This window comes from Salarias fasciatus, chromosome 6 (genome assembly GCF_902148845.1).
Source record: "Salarias fasciatus chromosome 6, fSalaFa1.1, whole genome shotgun sequence".
Classification (NCBI taxonomy): Eukaryota; Metazoa; Chordata; class Actinopteri; order Blenniiformes; family Blenniidae; genus Salarias; species Salarias fasciatus.
The window spans coordinates 10,881,092-10,905,371 of NC_043750.1; the positions used below are offsets into that span (position 1 = coordinate 10,881,092).

Consider the following 24,280-nt stretch of genomic DNA (forward strand, 5'->3'; position numbering starts at 1 on the left):
TTAAATCAGGGACTGAGGTAGTGGTGCGTGTGTGTGTCCAGGACTTCACTCTTTCTGGTTCCCTTTGTCACCCAAGGACCTATTGTAGGTGTCAGCTGCTTTCTGAGGAACTCTGGTCTCCGTCCCAGTGAAGATGTTTTCGTCTACCTGCTGATTTTCCCTCCATTAACACGTGTCTATAGTAGTAAGGTTTTCATTCTATTTTTACAGTACTGACAGGAGGCGCAGCAGTCAGACAACAGCTGTGCTCAGAATTTGAAATAACTTTGATCATGCAAATAGATTTTAAAATGTTTTTAGACCTGCTGACTCGGTTACAAATGATCATAGAGACAAAACCAGAAAGATGCAAAGGAAACAGACTAAAGGAAAAAAGGTGAGTTTGAGGTTTTTGATCTCAAAACTTAAACATCTGAAAATAAAACCAACAAGACAAACAAAATTGAGTCAGTTGCATTTCATATCTGTTCCATTTATTAAGGCATTTCATAAAATATAGAATAGCCTCACAGCGTTGGCCTCAGTGATTTATGGTTGACGATACAGTGGGAGCATACAAGGTTTCCTAAAATAAGCTGGATTCAGTATTTTGAGACTAACACATCGATACACAACTCATCTGCTGCACAGGAGGCTTTCATATAATAACCCACCACCCATGAAGAGTAACACCAGTGAGAGGAAACATCAAGCAAGCACTCTGGATACGGTTACAACATGACTGCAGTACGTCTGGACATTTTGCCACTTGTGTCCGTGATGTTGGCATTGAACCAGTTTGTTGAGGTAACAACAGTGAAAGTCGAGGTACAGATTTATGTCAATACCAGTGAAAAGTGAAGGGTGTTTTCTAACTTCGGCAAAAGTCCCCAAAAAACGTCTGTGTGCAAAAAGAGCAATAAATGATGCACGTTGTGCCCCAAAGTACGAACAGCACATCAACCTCAAGCCAGAACAGGTTTATATTCTAACGGCTTTAGAACAGCAACATTTTATGGCATGATCGACCATTCAGTAGAAAAATAGAGAAGTATTTGAGGAACCTTTAGTAAAAAAGAAAAACCAACATTCACTTACAGGATTTGGCTGAATACAGATAGACTGCATGGACAAAGGGGAAAATAAGGCAAAAACATTTGTTACGCTGCAAAGCTGATATATTTATTTGCATGTTGACAGTGGTCATGAAGACATTTCCCTTTTAGTTTGTCCTCTGTGCGCTCACTCAGCGGCCGGCTCCGGCTCGGCCTCCGCCGACGCCTCCACGTCTTCATCGCTCTCCAGGCCGCTGCGGTTCAGGGTCCGCTTGTAGCTGTAAGGCAGCCCGGTCCTGAAACAAGTCCAAACACGAGGAAATCACAGATGTGCTCGAGGCTTTGAAAACAAAAGCGGCACGTAGTGATTTGACGGCATGTAGCAACACGTCCAGCACAGCCAGGATGGTTTTGAAGAAAGGACCCTCCTTTGTTTAGTGTAAACTCATCAGTAATCCATACAAGAGTCATCAGTATGTTGTTAAATGTTAGACAAGTGCTGAGATTTGTGATCACCGGTGTTGAAAGTTAAATTTTTATGGTACTCAAAGTGCCAGATTGTGAACTGATTAAAAAAAAAAAAAAAAAAAAAAATCAAATCAGTCTATTTTGTCCATGTCTCAAAAATGAGGACAGTATATCTCTGAGATAACTTCCAAACAAATCCTCTTGCCGGTTCCCTCATGCAATAACTGCACGAGGGACTGTTGTGTTTTGAAGTAAAATATCCAAATTCTTCCACTGCACTTAAATATGTCAGCAGTCACATTTCATTTGAAGCAATTTAGCCACAGAAGACAAAACCAGACAATCTCCAGAGCGCATCAAATCAATATCATTCCATCGAGCTGATTAAAAGTTGCACTCGGAGCGTTTTGGCTACGTGTGTTTGACGTCGTTACCTCAGCTTGCTCTTCAGAGTGCTGACTTCTCGGTTGTAAGCGTCTGCCGACTCGGTGGCGTCGTCCAGCTCCCTCTGCAGCTTCCTGCGGTAGGCGTTGGCCCTGGTCAGCTCCTCCTCCGTCTCCTCCAGCTGGCGCTTCAGTTGACGCATTCGGCTGTTTGTCTTATCCGCCTGCAGAGACCAGTTTTCTCTCAGCATCCAAACAGGGATTCGAACCACGATCCAAACAAAAATCGTCATTTCATTTCTTGATCATTGAGTCAACAGACCAACATGGAAAAGAATTTCCCTCCATTTCGACCAATGTTTTCTCATAATTTTCTTTTAAAACATGAAAAAGGCATTATCCTGATGATGACCTGGTCTTTGTATTGCTCCGTGTTACGCCGCTCGTCCTCAACCTGCAGCAGCACCTCCTTCAGCTTCTTCTCTGTTCGCCTGGCCAGTCTGGAGGCCTGCTGGCGCTCCCTGAATCAGCAGCGGAGAAAAACCACGGTCAGAAAACTACACATTTCTAATGACCGCACAGTGATCTGTGTTCATCCAGTGGCTCACTTTGACTCCACGTCCAGCTGTTCCTCCAGCTGGATGATCTTGGCCTCCAGGGTGGCGATGGTGGACTTGTACTTGGACTTGATGGTTCCCTCCAGCTCCTGCTGCTTCAGCTTGAGCTCCTTGTTCTGGCGGTCCAGCTGCGAACGCGCCCCCTCCAGGCGCTGGGAGGTGCTGCGCTCCGTGGACAGCTCGGTGGTCAGCTGCTCCGTCTGAAGGCACAGGGTGAGGGTTTGACAGGAGGAATACGCAGCCACCAGCCAAGATATCGCATTTTAAAAATGCTCCAACGTACTGAACAGGCAAATAAAGCAGATTTAAGCTCCTCAGTAACTCTGGCCTACGCACACACACACTGACACAGCGGTGTTTTACCTGCAGCGTGGCCCTCTTCAGACGATCATTGACCATCTCAGTGTTGAGCTGCTCCTCCTCCAGATCCTCCTCCAGCTGGGCGATACGAGCCTCCAGCCTTCTCTTTTCATCAGTCAGCAGAGAGCTAAACAAAGCAACGAGTAAAGCACTGAACCACGTGGAAATCCTCTCACTGCAAAGGCCGATCGCACGTTTGACTGCTGAGCTACTCCTGGACAAACATGAGTGGATGTAGAGAACTATCAGTGTCATGATTTCTTCCATACTTCTTTGTGTTGCTGCTGTTGATTTCATCCTGAAGTTCGTCTCTCTCCGTCTGCGCTTGTCTCTTGAGTCTTTCTGCTGTAGCCAGATCCTGCAGAAAAGTTAACATTTCAAAGCTTGACACTGAAAAGGATGATAACATACCTTATATATGGATTTAAAGTACGCAAGAAAAGTACTTAAATGCCCTGCTCGATAACATTTACAGAGCCCCCGAGTATAACACAATTTGTCAATTCCAAATAGACTGGAATTTGTCATAATTCAGTAAAATGATGCTATGAGGAAAGAGATTTTTATCTCTAATCCATTAATTCTTAACAGAAATCCCACATCCACAGGTTCCTACCTCCTGGAAGTGCAGAGTGTCTGCCTCCAGAGCCTTCAGCTTCTTCTCCGTCTCCTTGGCCGAGTTGACGGCTTCATCCCTGGACAGACGGAGCTCGTCCAGCTCCCTCATCAGCTCTTTCATCTGGGCCTGAAGAGATCGGTGCACAAATCAGACATTTGTTTTCCCCAAGTATTTTTACAACAAGAAATCTGTAAATCTGAGATGAGCAGAAACGGCATGAAATCACTTTGGCAGTCAAAGCAGTGATTTAGTGATGCAGGGTGAGTGTTCGTGCAGCGGTAATCTTGCTTCTGAGCCGTTTTACCTGGAGTTTCTTCAGCTGTTTGAGGGCATCGTCGCGTCCCTTGTTGGCGGCGTCGATCTGGACCTCGAGCTCTGCCAGGTCCATCTCCAGTTTCTTCCTGGAGGAGAGAGCCTGACTGCGCTGCCTGCGTTCATCCTCCAGCTCCACCTCCATCTCCCGCACCTATGAGGCAAAAACGGTTTATTTTAACCGTTTCCTGCAGTCGTTCAGGAGCAAAAAACAACAACGACCCTGAAGTAAGAAGTGTTTTCTGTCGTACCTGCTTGACGAGCTGCTTCCTGCGCTCCTCTCCCTGCTCGTCTCTGGCCTGCAGGTCTCGGTCAAACTGGGCCTTCATGGCCTGCATGTTGACCTCCAGCCGCAGTTTGGCGTCTTCGGTGGTCTGCAGCTCGTCCTCCAGCTCCTCCAGCTGGGTCCTCATCTCCTCCAGCTGCTGATCCATGGCGCGCTTCGACCTCTCCAGCTCGTGGACCTGCAGGGACAGCGGCGTCAAGGCTCAACATGCACTGCTTCTGTTCAAAAACAGTCAAAAACCTTACAACAATGCTCTCTAGGTTGGTCATTTCATGATGACGATGAGAGTCGTCTCTCTTACACTCTTGCCGACGTCGTCCTTGGAGGAAACCAAGTCTTCCATTTCTGCCTTGAGCAGCTTGTTGGTGCGGTCCAGCTCGTCCTTCAGGTCCGTCATGGCCTCCAGCTCTCGAGCCAGATTCAGAGCTCGCGTTTCTTTTTCTCGGGCCTCGGCCTCAGCCTTGTCGCGCTCCTCGGCGTACTGAGTGGAAATGGTTTTCTCCTCTGCCAGCATCTAAGGACAAGACAGAAATTAATGGAAATCAATTTGTTAATCACCGATGATGCTGCAAGTGGATGACTGTCAAAGTTTTGTCTGATTTGCACAACTCCAGTTTCAACTGGCTCTGGACAGCGTGTTAACATTCTGAACTATTTAACTACTTAACCATTAAAATCAGAGGAACATGTTTCCTGCTGCAGATTTGTCACAAAGTTCCATGGCACACAGAGCGAACTTCAGACCTGATCGAACTTCTTCTGCTTCCTCTCCAGGTTGGAGACGATCTGCCTCAGCTGGTCCTGGTCCACCATCATGTCGTCCAGCTCCTGCTGTAAGCGGGTCTTGGTCTTCTCCAGCTTGTCGTAGGCCGACGTTTTCTCCTCCAGCTGCTGAGTGATGTTGTCCATCTCCCGCTGGATCTTCTTGCGGCTCTCCTCGGTTTCCTCTCGCGATATGGTTTCCTGCTCCACCAGCTTCTTCTGCTCTGCAAGCTGAAGACCCGGAAAGAAACGAGACTTGAGTTACAGCTGGAAATTAGTTAAAAGGTTCTTTGCTCAACTGTTACTTAGAGAAATAAATACAAACAAATAATAAAAACAGCTTCTGCCAATAATGCGAGTTAATCGGCACTAGAACTGATTTCTACTTGTTTTCTGGCCCAGGCAAAACTCCGCGACTTGCTGAAAAGCCAGCGATGCGTTTTCGGGACTAGACAGCCTTTTTGGTGCAGCGATGTTTGGACACCGAGGACTGACCTGAGCCTGCAGAGAGGAAAGCTGCTTCTCCACGTTCTTCTTGCTCTCCTCCTCGTCCTCCAGCATCTCCCGCAGGTTGTTCTGCTCCTCCTCCAGCTGCCTGAGGCGGCTCGACAGCCCGAGCTTCTGCCGAGTCTCTTCTTGGAGCAACTCCTGCAGATCAGTCAAACAAAAACAAAATCACATTTTAAGCAGTCAAGAGTGACTTAACATTACAAAGTTCGTCAAAATTTCATTTAGTTGAGGTAACATCAGAAATAAGCACATTTGATTTTGTACCTGCGTATCCTGAAGCTGAGACTCAAATGAAGAGAGGTCCTTGCTGGTTTTGATGTTTTTGCCCTCCGCTTCACTCAGGAGGCCGTTTGCATTCTCCAGCTCTTTCTAGAAAAAGGAGAAGAAACCGTGTTCATTCACTTTAATCTTTGCACTTTGGTTCACGTGAACAGTTCTGTTTTTAATTCTTCAGAAAACACCTGCTGCGCACACACCTGCATTTTGGCAGTTTTGGATTCCAGGTCTTGTCTCTGCCTCTCAGCTTCCTCATGTTTGATCTGCAGCTCTTGAAGCTGAGACTCGGCCTTCTTGCGACGATGCTCGGAGTCGCTCTTTCCTTTTGTCAGAGTGTCCAGCTCGATCTGCAGCTCGCTCAGCTGGCTCTCCAGGGCCTGCTTGGTTTTCTCCACCGACACTTTGCTCTGCAGAAAGCAAGACAGGGAACACATTAGTAGCGTTGATCACATGTTTGGTGGCTCCTTTCACTACGTCTGCCGGCATCACGTTACCTTTTTGGCTTGCTCCAGCTGCTCGTTGATCTCATCAAATGCTTGCTTGTGTTTTTGTTTCATGTCCTCCACCTGCTCCTCGTGAAACTTGGCCTCTTCCTCAAGCGTCTTTTTCAGATGAGCGACCTCCGTCTCTCGCTTGGACCTGGATCGGCAGAAAACAACCAGTGAGGGGAATAAAGATCTTAAATGTGTCACTTGGTGAACGTCAAAAGTCGATGGATACCTGAGCTCCTGCTGGGCTGCGGTGGAGTCCAGCGTGTCCTCCAGCTCGGTCTTCAGAGCCTCCAGCTCCTCTCCCAGGTCCCTGCGGTGCTTCTCCGCCTTGGATCGAGCCACCCTCTCCATCTCCAGGTCCTCCTGCAGCTCTGCGATCTGGGCCTCCAGCTCCCGGATCTTCTTCTGGGCCGTGTTTTTCGCTGCAGCCTCTTCCTCGATCCTGGAGTCCCGTGAAGAGAAGAGAGCAGCTTTTAGACGCTCAAGGTTTGTGAATGAGATCATCTGAACCCGCGCTAGAAGTGTACTGGATATTAATCCAACCGGGCCAAGGCAGCAAGCAGTTCCTCCTCCTTCTTGGCCAGCTGAGCTCGGAGCTCAGCGATCTGAGCCTGCAGGTCCGCGATCAGGTCATTCAGCTCCGTGGAGTCTCCCTCAAGCTTACGGCGGTTTTTCTCCAACTCCTGACGCTGTTTCTCCTCTTTTCTCAGACGGTCTGTTCAAACAGTTTAAAGTTAAAAACGTATAGCAAATAAAGTAATCCAATAGTGACCTAAATGGAAACTCACCCTCCAAGTCTGTGATCATGGCTTCATGCTTGTTTTTGAGCTTCTGCAGACTTTTAGATTTTTCTTCTTCTTCAGCTAAGTTGGTGGTAAACTCTGAGATCCTCTCCTCCAGCTGTTTCTTCTCCTAAAGGTTTTAAGTGAATAAAAAAAGCAGCTTTATAACAAGTACACCACTTCTTGTGGATAAACATTTCAGAGTTACAGAAACTGCTGTTGTCTGTCGTATTTCTGCATAATAGAGACGCCGAGACCTTGCCGAGCTTGTTGTTGTGGTCGTCCAGCACCATGATGTCCTCCTCTAGTTTCTTCAGCTTCGCGTCCGTCGTGACCTTCTCCATCTGAAGCTTTTGTCTGGCGCCTTCCTCTTCGTCCAGCTGATGCTCCAGCTCCTAAATTCATGAAAAATTTAAAGCATAAAAGACTGAGTCAACCACTATCTATAATCTGCCCGAGTCTTATCAGGACTTTACTGACCGTGATGTTCTCCTGCATCTTCTTCCTCTCGGTCTGCATCTGGGTGACTCGGTCCTCCTCCTCCTCCAGGCGAGACTCCAAATCATGCAGGATGTCCTCCAGCTCCTGCTTCCTGGTGGCCAGGCGGGACCTCATCTCCTCAGCCTCTGCACACAGCTCAGCCTCCGCCTGGAGCTGCTCCTGCAGGGCCAGCTTCTCCGCCGACAGCTGGCGGAGGGCGACAGTCGACATCAGACCGAGCGAACGGCGTCGGGCCAGATCAAACCAGTGTGTGCGTTTCAGCTTGTACATGTCCTGCTCCGTCTTCAATACGACTCACTCACCTGTTGCTGTTTGGCCTCAAACTCCCTGATCTGCTCCTCAGCCTGAACCTGTTTCTCCTTCATCTTCATCAGCTCTTCCTCCTTCACCAGCATTTCCTCCTCCTGCCGGGTCACTTGTAACAGAGGCTTCACCTACAGCGACAGAGGAAATGGACTGGAATCAATTCAATGTAGGTGCGTTTGTTCACAATGTATCCAATTCAAATAAATTACCAAAAAATAAAATATAAGAGTGCTTGTTATTTTCCCCTCAGTAGGTAAACTACATGCAAGAATAAGTGTTTTAATTTTCTACACAGTTCTTTCCATTTCAAATGAACGTTTAACTTGTATGCTGTTATGCTGTACATTTGTAGGTTAAAGTCTGAAACGGCGTCTGGTTTAAAACATGACGGTGATGATCTTGACTACCTTTGTTTGTCTCCTACCTTAGTGAAAAGTCTCCACCACTGCCAGTTCCTGAGTTTCAGGTAAGCGACACAGTTTCTCTGGATGACTTTCATGGCGGTCAGCTGCTGCTGTCTCTTGGCAAAGGCTCTGAAGTAAAAAAACAACAAAAAAAAACAAACAAATTCACTCATTACTGCAAAGATTTACACACTCCAGGACAGTAAAGGTGTCGACTGTTCACACGCAGACAGTAATTTCTGAGAGCTGTGAACGCCACGCGTTACGTCCTACACACTTGCGAGCCACGTATCCTCGGCACCAGGCCTGGAAGCTGATGATGACGTCCGTGATCTTCATGTCTCGCTCCTCCTCCAGGTGGGCCAGGACTCCGGCTCTGAAGAACACCTTGCTCTGACCGACGCGGTACAGATTTGGGTCGAGCTCGAGGGCTTTGATCTGACACGGGACAGAGAAGAGACGGTGAAAAATAAATAAATAAAGCAGGAAGATGGTCAACTGCGGATCTCCAAACTCATTTGTTCTCACCATGAGCACGCAGGCTTGTTTTCCATCCATGAAGCCCTTGGGGATCGCATTGGGAGTGAGGATTTCATATCTGGGAGAACAAGTTTAAAGGTTGATCTTAGAAATGAAATGATCAAAAATGAGCTCATTGGCACATTCACTGTCGTTTCAGTCTTCGCTCTGTTGGAAATGCATCTGCTGCCATTCGTTACCTCTGTCTGAACTCCTGGAAGACGATCCGGTTCGGGAAGCCCTGTCTGCAGATACGAATCCCCTCCAAGACCCCGTTACACCTCAGCTGGTCCAGGACCAGGTGAGGCTCCAGTTTACCGGCCTGGAGGGAAAAATAAGAAAGGAATAATTTATAAGAACTACATTTCAAAAACATAAATATTGAAGTTCAAACGGCTTTTGAGGGTCAACTTCCACAACTTCTCTGCACTTCCTTCTTAGCATAAAGCCAAATCCATAAACAGAGGTGGTCGTGCAGCCATGAGGAAGTCGTTTTATTTTGAAATCTGCAGTTTTTAGTGATTATTTCACCACACAGATAAAAACAGAGGAATATATCCCTCCCTGCTGCTTCAGTACAGATAAATATAGTTCATGTAGCAGTGTGTGTTTTTTTTCCTTCCATACCTTCTTCTCGTGGTTGGGGATGATGCAGCGGACGAAGTTGGGGTTGGTGTTTCTGAGCGTGGCCATGAGGTTCCCCAGCTGCTCCTTGTACAGCTGGCCGACCGTGCGGAACATCCCCTTACGGGTCTTGAACGCACCGTGCATCGAGTCCGACATTCCCGCCACTTTATCCAGGCCGACGATACGATCCACTGTCAAACGCACAGACGAGTTTAAACAAATGTCCTGCTGAGCCAAACCGAGGGTGAAAACGCTTTAAAAGCCAGTATGAAGCCACGGTGCCGGACGTCACTCACTGTCTCTCCACAGGTCGGCTGTGAACTTGTCGGTGGACTGGTTCAGTAAAGTGGCCACACACTCATTCAGAGGGTCCATGTTTTTCAGCAGCCACTTATTGGCTATGTAGTCCACCTGCAGCAGCAGCACACCCATCAGTTTGAGCTGCAACTCCGTCGTTCCAGTTATTCAGAAACTAGGCTTCCACAGGAGCAACACAACCCAAACAGACCCTTGACAGAAAACTCACTGGAATATTTTCATCCTTGAGTGTTCAAACCAGGCCATTTAAGATTTACTTTTAGTCTTGTAGCATTTTAATTCTTGTATGAAAAATCAGCCATAGTCAAAATAAATCTGCTGGAAATGCTTTAGAACTTGGGCTTTAAATAAACTTGTCTGACAAAAGTAGTAAATGAAAGTTCTGTGATTGATTTACAGTTTTAAAGCTAGGGTTGGCGATTTGAATGAGATACATTTTTTTAAATACTGGTTAAAATGATCTTTATGACCCGATGGGAAGCAATTCATAGCGTATGTTTAAAGTAGTTTGGAAAATATCCGCTATCTACAGCAGGAGTAAAACGGGAAAAACAGCAACCAATAGTTTTGAGGGGACACCTTTTTTTAAACCAATCAAATCCCTTCGCCGTTCGACCTGCCCCCTGCGCGTACATGTACGCGTGCACTGACCCTGGTTCAGTGCGCGCGCAGAAGGACGGAGCGTCGTTGCAGAACGGCGGAGACGAATGTTTGGGGCTTTACTTACCGTTGAGTGCGCCATAGCTTGGCGTAGTGCAAATAAAGAAAAACGAAGAAACGAAGCGCTGAGGACAGGTTACGCCAGGAACGCACTGGACGCGGAAGTGCCGCGCGCCGCTCCCAACGGGAGCTCCTCCAATGGGGTGGGAGCTGGGCGGAGCTAGCTCGGCGGAGCCTTGGGGAGATGCTACATGCCAACGCTAGTTTTCCAAGATCGCCAACCCTAGCTTTAAGTCAATCACCTTATTGTCATTTTACACCTGAAGCCGTTTGTCTATTTTGTTTATCACTTGCATTTTGTGTTTTGTGAATACTTTCCATATTTTCACTGAGAAACCCTTCCTGGATCGTCTCATTTACAGGATTATATTAAGATCCAGCAGCAGTGAATGTTAAATCTCTCACACCTCCCATGTAAAGTGTCACAGAATCAGTCTCCTGACCTTTCCAGCGTAGTGCATGACGCAGAAGTCGGCCTCGTCCTTGAAGCTCTTTGGCTTCTGGAACTTGGGGTGGGTTCCCTGCTCCTGGACCACCTTCTCCACGAAGCTCTTGTCTGTGGCTTTGGGGAACCAGCACTCCTCATCCAGCAGAGCCAGGATGCCTGGAGGACCCGCCTGTGAGAAGCAAACAGCATCAGGACGTGTCGGCGTGCAGCTCAGGGTCCAATAACCTGCCTCAACTCGTTCGGCACGACTGCTTCTTTCCGAATAAACAAGCACAAACGCCTGCAGGCGGGTTGCAGCCAGTAATGAAATGCAGAGTTACTTCAGGTGAAGACTGATACTGTGTGGCTGCGGCGGAGCGACAGGCAGCAACGTACCGGCTTCTCGATGAGGTCGATGCAGGGCTGCAGGTCCAGGCCGAAGTCGATGAAGCTCCACTCGATGCCCTCCCTCTGATACTCCTCCTGCTCCAGGATGAACATGGTGTGGTTGAAGAGCTGCTGCAGCTTCTCGTTGGTGTAGTTGATACACAGTTGCTCGAAGGAGTTCAGCTGCAGGAGGGGAAGAGAACACTCAACGGAGTTAAAAAGATAAAAGCTGAAGCAACATCTGTTTAGTACCAAATTTAAAAAAAATCCCTTCTGTCAGGCTTCTGCAACATTTAATGACCACCAAACTGGACCGCTCACCTCAAAGATCTCAAACCCGGCGATGTCCAGGATGCCGATGAAGGAGGCGCCCTGTCTCTTGGTTTTGTCCAGAGCCTTGTTGATCCTCATGACCAACCAGCGAAACATCCTCTCGTAAGAAGCTTTGGCCAGAGCCTCCACGGCAAACTCTGCCTGCTCCTGGGTCTGAGCCTTCTGGACGTAGTCTCTGCCCACCTGGACACGAGCATGTTCCACGATCACAGCAGGAAGCACAAGAGGCCGAATCCTTCATATGGGCTATGACGAGAAGATGTGTTAGAATGCAGTAAACTCTATACACACCTTGATTCTGGGGGACAGGATGGCTCGGGTGAAGTCCGTCACGTTGATGCTCAGCAGGTGACACACTTTCTGTGCGGCTGGAGGTGAAAACAAGTTGAAAACATTCATGAAAGCAGAAAGAGAAGCAGCATATAGCAAGTAAAGACGATGGTATGTGTGTGTGTGTGTGTACCGGTGTCGTCAGGCATGGACGCCTGGTCGGAGTGACGCTCCTTCTTGAAAGTCATGTTTCCCAGCTGCAGCACGGCAGACACCACCTTCAGCAGGCCTGACCACGAGGGAGAGAAACGCTTTATTTTCCAATTCACCGGTTGAACCCAGAAAGGTTAAAAGTTGACACATTTGAGCATTAGAATTTCATGCTCCTATTTCATGCTCCTGTGCAATTAAAACTTTGTTATTGTGTGTGATTTGTTCCTTGGACAAAAAAAAAAAAAAAACAAAAAAAAAAAACCAAACTAGATGAACTCATGAAGATACAAATAGGAAGTGATAAAATCCACTTTTCTGGTTTCGTGTCAATCACAAAGGGAAGTATGAAACATTTCCCATAAGATAATTACAACAATTATCCCAGCAATTGCAAAATTAGGCAATACATTTTCAGTTTCGCTGATAGAACTCTCGTGTATCAGACTTTTTGTTGAGAAGTCCAACTTCACCTCGACGGTTGTTTTTCAAACTGTAGAATAGAGGCGGTAATACTAACAGACACATCTGTAAGGGTACGAAATAAGCTCAACATGGAAGTTCATCTTTCCCTTTCAGGATCCTTCATTTAATCGTTTCCTGTTGAAATGCAGTCACTTTGACTTGAATTCTTAACAGAAGCCATTTACACTTTGTATGAAATGTATTTGAAGTTACCAGAGCACAATTTAATGCTTTTGTCATTAAAAGAAAAAAAAAAATTGTGACATAGCTTCTCGATCAGTAAATCAAGCTGAATTATGGTATAAGTTACCTATTCTTTCCTCTTCTGGGATGCTCATGATCTGAAAAGCCTCCATAGTTTCAGTGAACAGGTCTTTGTCCTGCTGTCCAGGAATCGTCACGTTTCCGTTGGACAGGAAGCGATACTTGCTGTAATCTTCCAGACACAATTCAGCTGAAGAGGAGGAGAAATGACTAGTTATGAATCGATTTCTTTATTATCAGCCATTAAAGCAAAGCGTTGCGTGTTCTTCATTAGTGTAGTAAAGAATCGGAGCTCACAGCGCAGCTTGTCTCCTGCTCCGGTCAGCATGTAGTAGAAGATGTGAAAGCTCCGCTCCTCTTTCGCCTGCCTGATGGTTCGAGACTTCTCCAGCAGATCTGACAGCGTTTCAGTCAAGGAGGAAAACATGGAGCAGCTACAGAAAGACAAGCAGGTTGGATGAAAGTTTGTTTGGCTTCACTAGAACTTTAGCTACAGTTCACAGGAATGTGTAGCTGTGTGCAGCACTTCACCTTAAATTAAACTCTGAAACATTCAGTGAGTCTCAGCTGTCACACTGCATCCAACTCGTGAGTTCTGAGTTCAAAAATATCTTTGCATAAAATCCATCTTCCTTCCAAGATTTTAGTAGACGTGGCAAAAAAAAAACAACAAAAAAAAAAACATCTTAATCTTGGGTTGACTGCAGAACCGACTTAAAGGATACAAGTTTCAATGTTGGCTCCAACGATGTATCCATTCACATCGAAGTTGATCCTGATGAACTTTCCCTAAAAAAACAAACAAAAAAATAAAGATTAATGTTCACATGCAGAACTGCAACTTAATATTTACAGAAGCAGGGTTGACATGAACAGTGAACCATGAGAGTTTGATCAAAGCTACATGGAGCGGGATTACATTTACAGTTCAGTCCAGTTTCTCAAAGTGTGTGAAATTTCAAGTGGGGGTTCAGGTTTGGGGCTGTTTTGGCTTTTTAGTTCCAGTTAAAGTAACTTTTAAAGCTTCAGCATACCAAAGACATTTTGGACAATTTCAAGCTCCAAGCTTTGTGGGAAGAGCTTGAGGGCGCCCCTCCTCATTTACCAACACGAAGCAAGGTTCATGAAGATGTTGACGAGCTACAGTCCAGACCTCAACCCGACTGAAGACCTTCAGATGAATTAGAGCAGAGACCGAGAAGCAGACCTTCCCATTGGACCTCAGAAATGTTTCTGGGCTGGTTTATCAACGGGATGTCACTATGTGAAGGCAGGTGGGGAATGTAAGAGATGGATCGGACATAAAACTGACATCCCAGTGCCTCTCATGTAACTTTAGAGCTCAGAGTTAATCAAACTGTCACGATCCTCTTTCACAGGCCTCCACACATTGAAATGTTGATCAAAATGTTTTGAAAGATAGATCTGCTTTAATAAGCTATAATATATAGTCACATCCAGCCAGCTATCCTCTATACCATTTAATCCTGTTCAGGGTCGCTGGAGATAATCCCAGCTTACTATGGCTGAGGACAGTTAGCAATTAAACTCACATGATTGTTTCTGGACTGCAGGAGGGAAAACACACACCTGGAGAGAACTGAATACTCCTCACAGAAAGGCCAGTTGGTATCTGAACCTGGCTGGTTGTGCGTCACAAATTAAAGGACTGTCCTGTTGAACAGTTTCATGTCTACTTCAGGTGATCGTTTAGGTAAAACATCGGGGCCACTGTGGAGCTTTACATGTGCTCATCATTTCAAAAGTCGTCAAAGCAAAGAATCATAATACTATGAAGAAATGCAGGAGGCCTTCAGGATTCTTACAAATCTGGAGGAGTTGTCGTTCTTGACCGTCTTGGCGTTGCCGAAGGCCTCCAGGATGGGGTTCGCCTGCAGCAGCTGCTTCTCCAGCTCCCCCTGTCAAAGAAAGAGCCCATTAGAGCGAGGCGCCGCCTTTGCTGCGACACCCAGACGGAGCCCGGTTAAGCAAGCGCAACTGAAAATCATGCGTTTTCCCGCAGCGCTGCAGATCTTTCATTGCTGGAGACTATGTGCGAGGACTTGTCAGCCCATTAAAAACAATTCCGGCTGCACATACAAAAGAAGGACCTGAGGGGGATGTTATCGTTGCCCAACCAACCAACCACAGGCACACAAGCAAAAAACCGACTCCTGCACATTCCTGCACACATTCCCGCAGCACAGCAAGCCCACTCAAGCACAGAGCGCTGCGAGGACGATCGGCTATGCAGGCACCAACAAGACGACGCCAGAAGCACGCAGGCGGGTGGGTTAGCCAAGATCCGTCCAGACAAACGCAACAGTGCTGTGCACCGCCGGCAGCGGTATGCAGGCGGCGTTTCCCCAGCAATGACGATTCAGGAGCGAGGGGGCAGCGACAACCCTTCACCTGACGAAGCTTTGAAAAGAGCCACAAACACTCCGATCAGGTTACGGGCTCCGCCGTGAAAAATCAGTCTTTTCATTCCCCTAAGCCAGACAAGACCGTCACGGCTGGAAAACCTGTTTTTAAGAAAATATTTAACTCGTGTATAATTAGCGCCGAGTAAATAAAACTGTTCCCACAGAGAGGGATGCTGTACAGGTGCATCTTGGTTAATTATAAGTCCTAAATGTGAAACTAAAGTCAAGAAATTGTGAGCTTAGCTCAGCATAAACACTCGCAAAAGATGAAAGTTTAAAGGATTTTTGAGTGAAAACGACGTGATTGATGCATCCGCCCGGCTTGTACACTCAAGTACAGATTAAACAAACAAGACGGGGCATGTTGGACTTAAACTATAGCTGGGTGGAGTTTATTTTCAGAGCTGGACCAGCCATTTTTATCCAGAAATGAGATCCATCTTTTTTTTTTTTTAGCAATAATATTTAAGTTTGTTTGCTAAAAAAGTGAACCTTGAACGCTTGCCAGCTGTGATCGATCAGGAATACATTCCCTGCGACGCCCAGACACACAGTTAAACAGTTTCAGTTAGTCGTGCAGTTATGGAGGCAGAGATGAACTCACATGTGACAACACAGCACTGCCCTGCAAGGAGAGGCAAAAGAAACCACATAAATACAATTCAGCACATCTGATCGCTTCAGCACACACAGATTACATAACTGCAGAGGAAACGCGGCGGCGCCCGCCGATCGCAGGTGATTTATGAGCGTTCTCCTGTCGGGTCTTGCGCAGTAACCTACATTTAAAGGTGGTGAAAACAAAAAAAAAAAAAAAAAAGACAAACGCGTCTGCGTTCTGCTTCGTTTGGAGTGAAAGCTGAGGTGAGGCAGACACGTCGGGGCCTGAAGCAGGAATGTTCTGAGGTCTCCGGTACATTACAGAGATGGACTAACACAGAAAACTAAAGACAGGGGCGTCTTTTTACAATTAACCAGCGGAGCGACCACAGAGAGAGACTCTCGCTGACCTGATCCTTCTTGGACTTGAACGATGAGGCGACGTGTGCAAGATACTGAATGACTTTCTTGGTATTTTCAGTTTTTCCTGCTCCAGATTCGCCACTGCACAAGACACACAAATGCAACATGTCAGACCATGAAAAGATATTTATTTACCAAAAGCTTCAGGGTGATAGCTGAAACGCACCAAGAGGCGAACTGCTGTTGCAGACTGAAGCAAAGCTTTCGGGGGGAAATTAAATTACAGAGTGCCACAGGAGATCCTTCCTTCCTGTGGCCATAAGACTATAACTCCTCTTTGTTGATGCCGTTTGTTTTTCTACCCATTTCATTCTTCTCTCACTTCTTGTCTCTTCATTAATCCCAGAGGGAAATTCTTGCATCACTGCTCCACACAAAGTATTTGCTCTAAAACTTCATAATCCCAACATCAGCCTCCTGAAAATGCTCCAGTGAGTCATTTTTAAAACAAGAGCATGAAAGCAATGATTTCATTTACTTTAGAACTTGAGGTTGTATTTTTACACTTTGAATAAGTCATTGTGATCCAAATTGATTTAATTCACCAAAAATGACCAGTCTAAAGCAGTTTCAAGCCATTAAAACAAAATTACTACTCCAAACGTTCTTTGCCCCTCAGGTTCTTTTCCAGGCTTGAAATTGGATATTTTTTCAGATAACATCACACTGTAGGATGGTACAAGTTGCAACACACCAGCTCTTTAAGAAACAGAAAACCGTTTCTTAATCTTCAGTCAGTTTACAGAGAAGTTATTAAAGAAGAAAAAGGAGACGTACGTGCAGAGAATGGACTGGTCCTCACGATCTGAAAGACAAGCAGCCGAGTGAAGCTCAGTCATTTAAACACTGATGCGAGACGATTTTAAAAAACTGACTTTATCACTGAGATTAAGCCAAATATTTCAGATATTTCAGACTTGTTGCTTTTCATAAACAGTGTAGGAAACACGTCTTATTGATGCTAAAGGTTTGAATCCTGATCGTTAAAGCAGCCGATACCCTGCATCATGCTCCTGTAGGCCGTGTCGGTGATGGCGTAGATGTGAGGAGGCATCTCGTGTCTCTTCTTGCCCTTGTACATGTTCACGATCTCCTCGGTGTAGATGGGCAGGTACTTGTACGGGTTGACCACCACGCAGAAGAGACCCGAATACGTCTGAAAGAAACCAAGCAGAAAGCCGAGTGGAACCGATCACGGAAAGATCTGCAGGGAGACTTCTGGTTTGAGAAAGAGCAGAATTTGTGGAGATAAACTCACATAAATGAGTCCGGAGTAGTATCTCTCCTTGAGGTTGTGAAGCACGGACGCCTCGTTCAGGCAGGTGAGCTCCGCCATGTCCTCCACCTTATTGAACTTGGGTGGATTCATCTTCTGGATGTCGTCCTTGTTGACTTTCACCTGACATGGGGACAAGAACGCAAACCAGACAGGATCAACTCCACTGGCTGAGAGGAAAGAAGAGCTCATTTAACTTCTTGCTTTAAATAAGGAAGAGGAAATCATTCAGAAGAGAGGAGACCGGCACCTTCTTGCCCGAGTCCGTCAGCTCCACCAGACACTCGTCTCCTTGCTCCTCTTTGACGGAGCCGGCCTCGAAGCCCATCTTCTCGCTGGGGATCCACACCAGCTTCTTGGTGGCCCAGTCGGCCTGAGCCAGAGGGTTGTTCGTCGAGCTCCGGTCCCCATACAGGAACTTGTCTGCGTCCGTCATGGTCGCTTTAGATCAAAGAACAGGAGCGGATTAAAAACGTGAAGCCGCGGACGACTTCCGACGAGAGACAGTTCCATTGGACTCCTCTGTGATCAAGCTTCTAATTTAAAAAATTACCCATTACCTCTCAGGGTAAGCTTTTGTTGTGTTAATCATTCAAGCAGACAGGAAAGTCCCTCCTGAAGCCTCAGTGAATCAAACAAACCACGTGTGACCGGCTTAACAAGTGAGCAGAGTATAAACAGGTGGACTGAGCCATGAAACGTCATCCTGTACGGAGTCATGTTTAATCATCTGTGGTTTCAAAAAAAAAAAAAAAAAAAAAAAAGCAAGTCAAAGTTCAGAGGTGGCGCGTCATTAAACATCTGCACAAAGGACGTCTGGAGCTGCTGGAGTCTTAAATTATGTCAATCACCAGACAGACAACAGCTCGGGTTCTCACACATAAAACTACTAAAATGGAAGAAAACTTAGAAATAGTTTGAAAACTATTTAAGTTTACATGGCAATCTAAACTCAGAGTCTGGAGAGGCAGGCGGCTGTGTTGACATGGAGGTCAAGACTTGTAGGGACACACCTTGTATTTCAGGGAGCACAGTGGCAACAGCTGATCAAATAAACTACTCCTGTGAAGTCCAGCCGTCTGGACCAGAAGAAAGAAAAAAAAGAGTGGCATCGCTTTGCTTCCAGCTTCCTGCCTGGTGATTAACTTTACAACACACGAATATAGTATGTTACTCAATGTTTATATTTGACATGCCTACAAAATACTTGAGGGATAACAAAGGTTGTATTCCTATAATATAGTTCATAAACTTGAAAAAGCAGCAAAAATGGCTCCAGCAAGTCACATGTTGCACAACTCGGTAAAGAAGACTTCCAGCAGTCCTGAAGCTGACGTTATGCAGTGGATGCGCTCACATTTCACTGCCTCAAACAACAATCGCACGTCTCAGAGTACAACCTGAGACAAAGCCGTGGGACGATCAAGGTTATGTTCACACAGGTGGGCTGCGGCAGCAGGCCGGCATCTCGGAGTTCATTTAATTGAGCCGATCCAGTGAGGAGTAAACATGGCCTTAATCATCTGAGGTGACCGTGAAGCTGCTGAAGGCAGCAGCTCCTCACTCGGCCTGAGAGATGCGAGCTCCGAGTTCCAGCTTCATGCGCCCTACAGATATCATTTCTATGCCAAAACTCTAAAACAGCTGGATGAGCAGGCAGGGATCAACAACCTGGTGAGACAATGAAATCAGAACAACTGGCCGACGTCCAGCTGGACTCGTTTTCGGCCTTCATTCCCCCGCCTGACCCACATTCCTTCCTCACCAACTCATTACCCAGAATTCCTCAAATTCCCAACTCCAGCTCGTTATTCACGACCTCCAATGGCGTCGGCGGTTTCCTCCAGAGGTCGTTGAGCGAGCGGACCGCCACAGACGGCGTCGCTCGAAGCGTCGGGCTGCGTTACGTGGAGGTTCTCCCGACGCCGGGATGAGAGGCGGCCGGGAATGCGAAGCAAGTCCAGGCAGGGAGAGAAATGTCACGACGACCCGACCGCACCCCGAAGACACGCTCAGCGCACGCTCCAAGAAGAAACACATGCCTGAAGATTTGGAAAATTAAAAGATTAGAATCGATCGCTTGGCTTCTGGTGGCATTCCCAGGTAGCGAACGACGTGTCGAAGCACAGACTCACTGGTTGACATTTCTGAACTAAAATAGACATAAACCGAGCTCTTAAGCCCATGTTTGAATCAGAGTCACTGTGGTTTCATGAGTTCTTCCTGTCGTGTCTTCACAGGTCCTCTCAGCCCGTCATGCCGAGTCATGAGTGACATTCAGCTGACGCTCCTGCAGTGTGGCAGCACGTAGGGCCGCATCATCTCAAATAACCAAAAAACATCCAACTTAAAGCGTAGATGCGAGTTAAACGATCAGCTGTGATCCGACAGGTAAAGGTAGAGGTTTTATTTATGGGAGTCTGACGGTTTCAAAGAAAGCAGAGCACTTCTAGGCCGCCATAGGTTCCCCATCCATCTTCAAGGTGAACCAGCAACCAGTGAATCAATCTACAAATTCACAGCTTGAAGCAAGCTGCAACAGCTCGCTGAGGTTTTCAACAAACGTCGGCAAGTGTGTTAGAGGACGGCCGACAAAAACAAGAGTGAGAGAGCTGAAGAGAGTGTGTTTGTAGAGCGAGGGATAAAAGGATCAGCGCACAAGGTGTCATCTGTGTCTCCGCTAAGTTCATTAAGTGCTCAGACTCCTGGAGATCAGCAGGGGAGGAAGAGGAACACGCTGACATTTCTACCGGTTTCATCGCGCCGCTTTGAAGGGCCGGCGGGGCCCGAGCGGCCAAACGCACCAGTGATAATCTCGTGATATTCACACGCGTGCGGCCTCGCTGCTGAAGCGGCCCGTGGGCCAACTTCCTCAGGAAGTTGCAGCGAAAACAAAAAAAGAAAGTCTGCCTCTTGCACATTCGGTTTGAACCGCAGGGTGTCCGCTTTAATCTTCACCTCCACTCCTCTGCATCGACTGCTGTCACTCCAAAGCAAGGTCCCCGACATCCTGAAGCCTCGGCTGAGGTCAGGACACACTCGGACAATCCACAGTCCTCCGCCATTGTCCGCAGCAGCACCGCTAATCCTCATCCCTTCACGTTTCCAGCGGCATCTCGGATCTATCTCCTCCTGCTCTGTTCTTGGCCGCCAGTCAAGCCGATTTATCGGGGCTCTTACAAAAACGCAGAGCACGAGACTCGCCATCTGCAGCCTGGCTGCTGATGCCAGGCCAGCAGGCCTCAACCACCACCACCAAATACACAGCAGCACACACACTTCAGAAACCTGAACCAATCAGTGGTTCACACCTGAAACATTCAGGGCTTCAGAGAGAAGAAAGGTCGATGACTGTAAAATAAAACTGCATTTAACCGTGTGTGCATGGGAGGTCAGTGAAAGAGCTGTCAGGAGGGCAGTTCTGTTGCAACTTTGCGGCAAAAGAAAAAGAGGAAGACGGCGTTTAGATCAGCAAACTTTTAACAGTTCACATTGGGAAACATGCCCCGACAGAGAAACGCTTGTAGAGATCAGATCATGCAGATAATTCAGGACTGACAGCATCCGTACATCAGTGCCAGACGGCCGAGGCGTGCCAAGTTCATAGCCCCAGGCAGGAGCAGGGTGTGAGCCGCTTGTTTAAAGAAAAGCTCACCTCAAACCATCTAAAAGAAGCTGCGCCGTGTGGAGAGAGATCACAAGCAAACATCAAAAACGTAAACAGCAAATACCAGAGATGAAAACATGGATTTTCATAGTGCAGGAAGGTCCTGTTTTACAGGTCCTGTTACACAACCAGGGTCACACTGCTTATCATTTCACTAGTGAAACAAAATTTGAAAAAAATGTAGCCTTCAAACAAGAAAATCAATGTCAGTACTACATCAAACAGGGCAGTACATCGATATTAGTATATTAATTTAAAAGGAAACTGGGAAAAAGTCATGAAATTAACATTACTACTGAACATATGTGTCAATTTCAGTGCAAAAAGGGTCCAAATGTTCAGTAACTGTGTGTAAATGTTGCTGATGAGAAACACCTGGTCAGGTGAGCCACGTGACTCTGCTCTCTCAGAATCATTTCCCCACACCAGTTTAAAGCTCAGCTGCTCTTTAAAAACCCGCACGAGGCGTTTTTAACCCCTTTTAAAGAACCCACCTGGTTCTCAGCTGCAGGCACTGGAGGTGAGCTGAGTCCGAGTCCGGGTCCGCAGCCGCTGCTCTGCTCGACGGAAGGAGAAGCCGCGGACTGAGGAAGAGGAGGAGGAGGAGGAAGAGGAAGAACGAGAGAAGCGTCCTCACACCGTCCAGCTGCTCAGGATGGACGCCGCGCACCTTTTATCCCTTCTCTTTTACTTTTCACAGGTGAGCTGGAAGCCACGCCCCCTTTCACCCGCCTCCCCCTCCTCCTGGCGGTGAGTGCTGCGTTCAAGTTCCGAGAAGAAAACACGGAGAAATGAGCTTTCTCAGCTGAAAAACCATTGAAACAGTCTGAAACATTAAATTCTAAACGCTCAACTGTGTGTTGTGTGTGTGTGTGTCTGGGTTTATAAAAGTCACTGACACATTTTCAGATCTTATTGTGTCATTTTGAAAGCCACTACCTGTTTCTCTGCTTATACATGCATTTATTGCTGTTTTTGAATCATGTCATCCTTCCTGTTTTACTGTTTTAAACATGCAATAAAAATTAAGCGTTTTATTTCTTGGAAACACATGCCCACATTTTTCTTCAGATTTTTATTTATTTATTATTAATATGTATTTATTATTGCTTTTATTTTTTTCACAAATCCATCTTCTGTACCACTTTATCTTGTGCAAGGTGTTGCTGGAGCCAATCCCAGCTTCCTGTAGGTGAGGGCAGGATGCACCCTGCACAGGTCAACAGTCCATCACAGGACACACACACACACACACACACACACACACACACACACGCGCGCGCGCGCACAGAGAGAGAGAGAGAGAGATATACAACTTACTATTATTATTATTAGTCATCCAGGTTCTAACTGGGAATAATCCAAACAAACTTGGCCATACAGCTGACTTCGTCTTTATATATCAAAAGATGTAAAAGGTGATTGAGAAGCTCTGTCTGTGTTGGATTGTAGTTGAAGAGCGGATGTTTGTTTCTGCTGAAAGTCTGATTGTTCGGCGGAAGAAACGTAGCCTCATCTGTACCTGGAACAGGAGCCGGGGTGTGGCTCTGCTGATGTGTGTGTGAGGAGGAAATATGACACACACACACACACACACTGGTACATGCAGAGAGGAAAGTGCCTGTGAAGACTTCTGGAGAGGAGCTCCATGATTTTCTCTTTACAGTACTGTGTCAGTGGGTACAAGACTGGCCCAAATATACAGACCACTGATGTACAAACTGGAGACTGAATTAAAAACTTATTCAAATGTGATTTACACTCATCTGATCACAAAACATGAACACATAAACACAAAAAACATCATGTTAGGTGAAGCATTTACCTGACCTGCTGTCTACCAATCAGCTTTTGGTTCAATTCCCTACCATATATGGTCAGAGACAGAGAAAGAGGGAGATTTCCAGGAGGAGAGGAGAGTGGAGAGGTGGAGGGAGGCGGTGTCTATTGTTCAGCTTTTTTTTCTCCTCCTTTCCTCCTGTGGTGTAAAGTTTCTTTTGCAGGCCTGTCATTAGCCCGGGCTGAGGCCTCACATGTGTCCCACATCAAAGATGAGCAGATAGAGCAGCAGCAGCAGCTGCATGTCGCAGCATGAATGAAACAGTCTCACAGGCGAGCTGAGTGAACTCACACCACCTCTGTCAGGAGTTTCCACTGAAACGTACTCCTGGGATTAACGCTAATTCAACAGAGGGTCGAGAATCACAACAACTGTTTGGACACATGGAGAGTTCACCACTGCTGCTGACTCTCCAGGACATAATATTCCAGATATAGACTCTGAAGATTGTGTGTTTCAGTGAGTTACATGCTTTGTTTCTGTGTATATTAATGCATTTTCATTTCTTCACTGAAATGTAAGAAGTACTTGGTTTGAGTCCAGGAGGTGTTTCTGGGTGGAGTTTAAGCATCCTCTGTTATTTCAGTGTGTGTGTGTGAGGTTTATTTCCAGAAGTGTTCATCCTGTTGGGTCATCTTCACCCCCGCAGGGCAGAGTCTGCCGTTACACCACCTCACCTCCGTTACACACAGCTTCCTGTCGGCTGCCGTCATTCACCTCCATGTAAGGCGATCATTCTGGTTTTCACAACACACATTGCTCCTCAGGGAAAAAGAAAAAAAAGTTTAAAAATATGGAACATTCTGATGCTTAAATGTTGTTTTTGTGTCTCTGGTGATGAAATAAGTGACCTCTAGGTAAAAACTGCCATTTTCACAGCTCTGTTTACTAATTAGGGGAATAAAGCAAACAAATGACAGAAATGTGCTTTATTTCTAAATATATTTACTAAAGCTTGATGCATTCCAGTATATGTAGCTGTAGAGTTAGGGTTAGGGTTAGCCCAAGCATGAACCAGTCGCCTCAAACCTGGAGCAGAGTCGACTGCAGGTGTTGAAGGAATTACATTATCACAGTAAAGTCACACTTTAGACTTGGGCCAGAGTGAAGCAGAGAGAGACGAGGCTTACTGCAATATTCCACATGAAACGACTGTGGGGAATAAACGTTTTTGTGGCCCTGGTGTTTAAAGCAAAGTTTTAGCACAAGCAGCCAGGAAAAAAAAAAAAAAAAAAAAAAAAAAAAAAAAAAAACTGAGAAATGTTGAAATATTGTTCTGCAGTGTAATCTTGACCTGACATGTTGACTGCAGGTGTAAATGTGTGGGTACATGAGTTTTTGCATCAGTAGGATTTCTTTAAAAAAAACAAAACAAAAACAAAAAAAACCCACTAATG

General features: G+C 46.4%; 1 protein-coding gene across 1 annotated transcript; it reads right to left on the reverse strand.

The window, feature by feature from the left end:
* Positions 1 to 442: 442 nt before the first annotated feature.
* Positions 443 to 17,812, reverse strand: LOC115389529 (myosin-9-like). Its single transcript, XM_030092927.1, has 42 exons — positions 17,627 to 17,812; positions 17,359 to 17,499; positions 17,100 to 17,256; positions 16,878 to 16,905; positions 16,088 to 16,181; positions 15,682 to 15,702; positions 14,478 to 14,570; positions 13,377 to 13,440; positions 12,949 to 13,047; positions 12,698 to 12,841; positions 11,906 to 12,001; positions 11,734 to 11,810; positions 11,431 to 11,625; positions 11,119 to 11,292; positions 10,739 to 10,912; positions 9,554 to 9,668; positions 9,258 to 9,448; positions 8,831 to 8,952; positions 8,640 to 8,709; positions 8,389 to 8,549; positions 8,132 to 8,240; positions 7,704 to 7,835; positions 7,381 to 7,587; positions 7,158 to 7,295; positions 6,907 to 7,030; positions 6,662 to 6,833; positions 6,348 to 6,560; positions 6,122 to 6,266; positions 5,828 to 6,034; positions 5,616 to 5,720; positions 5,337 to 5,489; positions 4,824 to 5,072; positions 4,381 to 4,593; positions 4,045 to 4,257; positions 3,786 to 3,947; positions 3,479 to 3,607; positions 3,132 to 3,220; positions 2,866 to 2,989; positions 2,494 to 2,702; positions 2,298 to 2,406; positions 1,937 to 2,109; positions 443 to 1,330 (listed from the first exon to the last, which is right to left on the reverse strand). The coding sequence occupies exons 1-42, from the start codon at positions 17,810 to 17,812 to the stop codon at positions 1,222 to 1,224; spliced, it is 5,886 nt and encodes a 1,961-aa protein (XP_029948787.1). The 3' UTR covers positions 443 to 1,221.
* Positions 17,813 to 24,280: the final 6,468 nt, after the last annotated feature.